The sequence below is a fragment of the Poecilia latipinna genome, unplaced genomic scaffold (genome assembly GCF_001443285.1).
Source record: "Poecilia latipinna isolate Pla-1442-1.1 unplaced genomic scaffold, P_latipinna-1.0 Scaffold189, whole genome shotgun sequence".
Classification (NCBI taxonomy): Eukaryota; Metazoa; Chordata; class Actinopteri; order Cyprinodontiformes; family Poeciliidae; genus Poecilia; species Poecilia latipinna.
In genome coordinates this window covers 370,731-375,817 of record NW_015112805.1, presented here as the reverse complement: position 1 = coordinate 375,817, position 5,087 = coordinate 370,731, and the positions used below count along the sequence as shown (strand labels likewise).

Sequence of the window (5,087 nt, the reverse complement as noted above, 5' to 3'; positions counted from 1 at the left end):
CTAATATCAACAGGAAGACTGTAGATGCTAGCTTTCTGTAGCTAATATCAACAGGAAGACTGTAGATGCTAGCTTTCTGTAGCTAATATCAACAGGAAGACTGTAGATGTTAGCTTTCTTTAGTTAATATTTATAGAAAAATTGTTAACCTTTTGTAGCTAAAATCAACAGGAAGACTGTAGATATTAGCTTTCTGTAGCTAATATCAACAGGAAGACTGTAGATGTTAACTTTCTGTAGTTAGTATTTATAGAAAAACTGTTAGCCTTTTGTAGCTAATACTTACAGGAAGACTAGATGTTAGCTTTCTGTAGCAGGAAGACTAGATGGTAGCTTTCTGTAGCAGGAAGACTAGATGGTAGCTTTCTGTAGCTAACGTTAACGGAAGACTGTAGATGTTAGCTTTCTGTAGCTAATATAAACAGGAAGACTGTAGATGCTAGCTTTCTGTAGCAGGAAGACAAGATGTTAGCTTTCTGTAGCTAACGTTAAAGGAAGACAGTAGATTTTAGCTTTCTGTAGCTAATATTTAAAGCACGACTATAGATGCTAGCATTCTGTAGATAATATCAACAGGAAGACTGTAGATACTAGCTTTCTGTAGCAGGAAGACGAGATGTTAGCTTTCTGTAGCTAATATTTAAAGGACGACTATAGATGCTAGCATTCTGTAGCTAACGTTTACAGGAAGACTGTAGATGTTAGCTTTCTGCAGTTAATATCAACAGGAAGACTGTAGATGTTAGCTTTCTGCAGTTAATATCAACAGGAAGACTGTAGATGCTAGCTTTCTGTAGCTAATATTTAAAGGCAGACTGTATGCTAGCTTGTGTAGTACTGCCAAGATAGTTTCCACTGTGGGTATTGATTAAGATTAAGGTATATTTGGTGTTTGAACAATTAAAACAGGGAGTTACACGCATCCTCAGAGTGGCTCTCAGGTATTTGTGGATTTTAGCCGTTTGCCGGTAGCTGTGGTCCCTAACCACCGTAAATGTCAGGGTCCAGTTTATATTCATATAAAATTAAATATGAATGAATACATCAGCTGAGAAAAAGTTGTTATAAGACATAGTTAAAGAGGTTTCTATGGTGTTTGAATTTGTTTGTATCCAGGTTTAGCTGATTTAGTAACAACGCTAATGCTAATGTCAGACTTACTAGCAAGCTTGGCTTCTTAAAGGGACAGTATTCTGCAAAATTATCTTTATTGAGCCTTACATGATGTTATAATATTATTCTCTAATCAAAAACACACACGGGGTGTTGCTTTGATTCTTTCAAGCATAAGAAATCCTTTAGTCTCCTGCGGCAACCAGGCTGTGTGGTGTAACAGAGCGCTGCCTTTTCGAAGAAGCTCCTCCCTGGAGCTGCAGTCACTGGCTGAGCTTCCCCATTACTGAGCATCCCTCCCTCGTAATACCTCCACTAGGCTCCACCAGACCAGAGGCAGCAGCAATTAGCAAACACTTGGTACAATTCAGCATCTACTGGACATTGTTGTAATGCTGTTGTAATAAGTTCCAGAAAGAGCAGGAGCTTCTTACAGGTCCAATTTCAAGGTGTCAAATTTTGAAGTCATATGTCTTTTAAGTCATGCTTGATAAAAATGAAGGTAACAGTTACTTGATTGTGCACTATGTTTCTGGAATATCCATAGTACCACCCCATCATAAGGCAGTAAATCAACAATGCATCTTAGCTGTGGTTATCAGGCTTGATAAATTTACTTCGGTAATGTTTATGTCTTATCACAAACCAGAAGAGTTCATGCAGTGAAAGTGCTCGTTAGACGTCATTCTGTTGTGATAAGAGGGCTTTCTCTGAATCCATTAAACGTGTTAGCATGTGCTAATGACTGAGGCTGTGAAACAGTTTCCTCACTAATGTGGTGTATTTGGTATCGACTCATCGTAAGTAAATGTACACTAGATTGTAGAAAGCATTTACAATTGATGAAGTAAAATCAAAAACACTCTTGGTGGGCTTGGGGCGAACGTAACATTACTGCAGTAACTTGAATCTTGTTCCGGTGAGCCAACCAATTCAACAGTCTCCTGTGCATTAAAAGTCCAAATCTCACGATATCGTCATGAGAGTTGAACATTTACAGTTTGAGTTTTAAATTGTTAGCATCAGCTAAAACGGGGGGTCAACGTGACCTGCTGCTATCCTTCCACCAGTTTGAGCATTTCTTACATTTTTCTACAAACACATGGTCCCTTTGACATCTTTCTGCTGCTGTTTCTGATAAACCTTCAAAAACCCAAAATGATCAGTCAAAGGGGAAAGTGAGAAGTGTGTGCTCAGTCACCTCTTTGGCTCTTTGCACCGCATCACTGGGGGGGTTTCGGATCTGTGGCGTCGACTTGGTGTTGATCTTATCGTAGAGCTGAAAGGAAAGCAGGAAGCCAGTGAGCGAGTCAGTCGAAAGTGAGGCTCCATCTATTACACCACTCATTCTTTGCATGTCAGATGAGTGTGACAATTCATTGCCCCTCAGATTTTATGTACTTTCCCACAAAGATTCCTTCTGTGTCGAACTGTGTCAGGCTGGGATAAGTTACTTTTGCTGAGACGTCACTATCATTTCATATTTAACCTGTCAGTCTGGGATTGTTCAACAACAAATTACCCAGTCATTGTGAACCCCAAGTTGTCATATAGTTACTGTTTTATTTAGAAAATAAGGCAAGGTCCCCTGCTATGCTGCCATCCCAACAAGCAAGCAAGCTGAGGTGAGTACATTTTCATCAGCGTAGACAAAGTGCTTGCATAACTTAGGATGAAATCGGTTTAGTAAGATTAAGAACATTTTATAGCAAACCTAGTCCACAAAATACCAAACAACCAGCTCAACTGGTGATCAGCTCTCATGCGTTTGAGAATCAAATGATTAGAAAGACTCCAGTGCGACAGAGGTATTGTTTGTGCAGATGTGTCTGCAAAATGTGTGCATAGGCTATTGCAAGAAAAAGAAACGGTGAAAAAGTCTTTGGAAGAGCTTGTTGTTAATTCATCATTTCGTCATTAGAGCCATCTGTTGACAATAAGCACTTCTCACCTCTCTGCTTGTAGGACATGAGTCATTATAAATGGTTCAAAACAACATACTGGTGCAGGTGTCATAAAGGGACAGACCAGCCCTGAAAGGCAGTCGAGACAAAGCCAGCAGCTGTGGCTCAAATTAAAACCGAGCGGCCTTTGGGACCTCGGACGCAGACGACCACGGCCGAGTGACACAGCCGTTATCACATGAAAAAGGAACGAGTGTGTGATGTTTGCTGAGCAGTATGTAATTTTCATTTGACCTGCAGCACAGAACACTGGCAGACAGTGTGCCGCTATAAGTGCACACAGTCGTAGACGCACACACAGACACACACACGCATACACACAGACACGCAGACACGCACACACGCACACTCTCAAAGAAAAACAGAGGTTTGTACCAGGCAGTGCAATGATACCCAACGCCCCTCTGTTTTTTTTCTAACAACACCAGCAGCATCACATTTCACTGAACAGATGTGGACAACTTAATGCCTACAGCAAATAACTTTTGACAGTTTTCTAGAAAAGATTTGCAGCAGATCACACATCAACATCGCTCTCATAATGAAGGGTAGACTTGTAGCCTTATAGAACCGGGAAGCATAGCAAGGAATTCTGGATATCTGTTGGGAATATTTATGGACCCAGTTGCAGAGCACAGTCTTCTCAGAGTTGACAGCTTTCGTGTGAAAACAGAAGAGCAACAAAGTTCAAGAGGTGTTTTTCTTTGGCTTCAAAACTAGAACGTCTAGTTTGACGTTTCCTTGTAGCATTCCTAAACATGAATTACACAGCACAGAAAGCAAGCTACTATTTTTCTGATGCCTCTCAGTGTTATGAATCACTTGTGCTTGTCAAAGGAGAAAGACAGAACTATGCTAGAAAGGAATTCAAACTTTGATGAAGAAAAAATACCAAAACCGATCAATGGAATGGGGTGTCCAGTTCTAACGCAGTCATGCAAGCACCGGTCCAGATAAAAGTCTGAACTGTATACATCAATGATCATGACCACTGGAAGTGAGATCAGTGGTTTCTGATTAAGAGACGTCATGTTGTGGGCAGTTTGGAGAGGTTTCAACAAAGATCAGATTGTGACGGTTTGACGGTTCAACTCGGATGTAGCATTAAGAAAATTACCCAAAGTGATGTTTGGTTTCATATCAAGCATTAAATGCTACACCATAAAAACGGTTCAAGAACAGTGTGAGGTGCTGACTGTGTCTCCAAACTTTCCTGGAAAACAAGTTCGTTTAGATATTACAGATTTCCAAACTTTGGAACATGCTAACTGACTGGTTGAACCGACCCGTGACTTTCTTTTAATGCTTGATCCGGACAACGAAGGAGTGAAAGAAGATGACCTGGTCCAACGGCTAGTCACTGTTTTCTGTACTAGGATGTGGCACCGGAAAGTATATTAGGAAAAGGACAACAGTGGCAAAGCAATCCTTAATAATTCAGGTCAAAGTGGGCAGAACTTTGACACATTTGACAAAGTGAAACATTCTTTGACAAAACGTCCTTAAAAAAAGTGCAAGAACGGTTTCATAAACACAACGAAGAGTTTCTGATATTGCATTGGCTTATCCTTTAGGATGAAGTCCTCCACTTGAATCAGACTAATGATCCATTACCAGATGTTTTGTATGATAGGCGAACGGTCTTCAAGAATGTCTGCTTGGCTTCAGTCACTACATACAGAATTGTAATATTCTGGAAGAATCTAATACTCTGGTTTAGGTTTAGATCGGTTCATCACTCAGCTTTGAATCCACAACTGTGTGGTCAGGCAAACGATTTTAATAGATATGAAAATCAGGATATATGGTAGATTCCAAGTCAGACTCAGTCGTCTAGTCAAGACCGCTCCTGCCACCTTCTTCAAATTAAATAAAACAGTTTAATTTGGCTTTTGCAGCAAAAAATGTTTTTGTTTGTGCCACTATCATTTTAAAGATATCACAAAATGTTTCCACATTTAAAAAAAAATCATACAGATTTGGTGTCAATAATAAGCTAGCTTATTATTG

At 40.0% G+C, this 5,087-nt stretch overlaps 1 protein-coding gene across 11 annotated transcripts in view; it reads right to left on the bottom strand.

Annotated features, from left to right (window-relative positions):
• Positions 1 to 5,087, bottom strand: part of caska (calcium/calmodulin-dependent serine protein kinase a) — a 148,607-nt gene that overhangs the window by 28,004 nt on the left and 115,516 nt on the right. For all 11 annotated transcript variants that reach the window (XM_015030684.1, XM_015030685.1, XM_015030687.1 and 8 more), the window contains exon 12: positions 2,315 to 2,392. In XM_015030684.1, the coding sequence (XP_014886170.1) occupies positions 2,315 to 2,392 (78 nt within the window). The remainder of the gene's footprint in view (positions 1 to 2,314; positions 2,393 to 5,087) is intronic.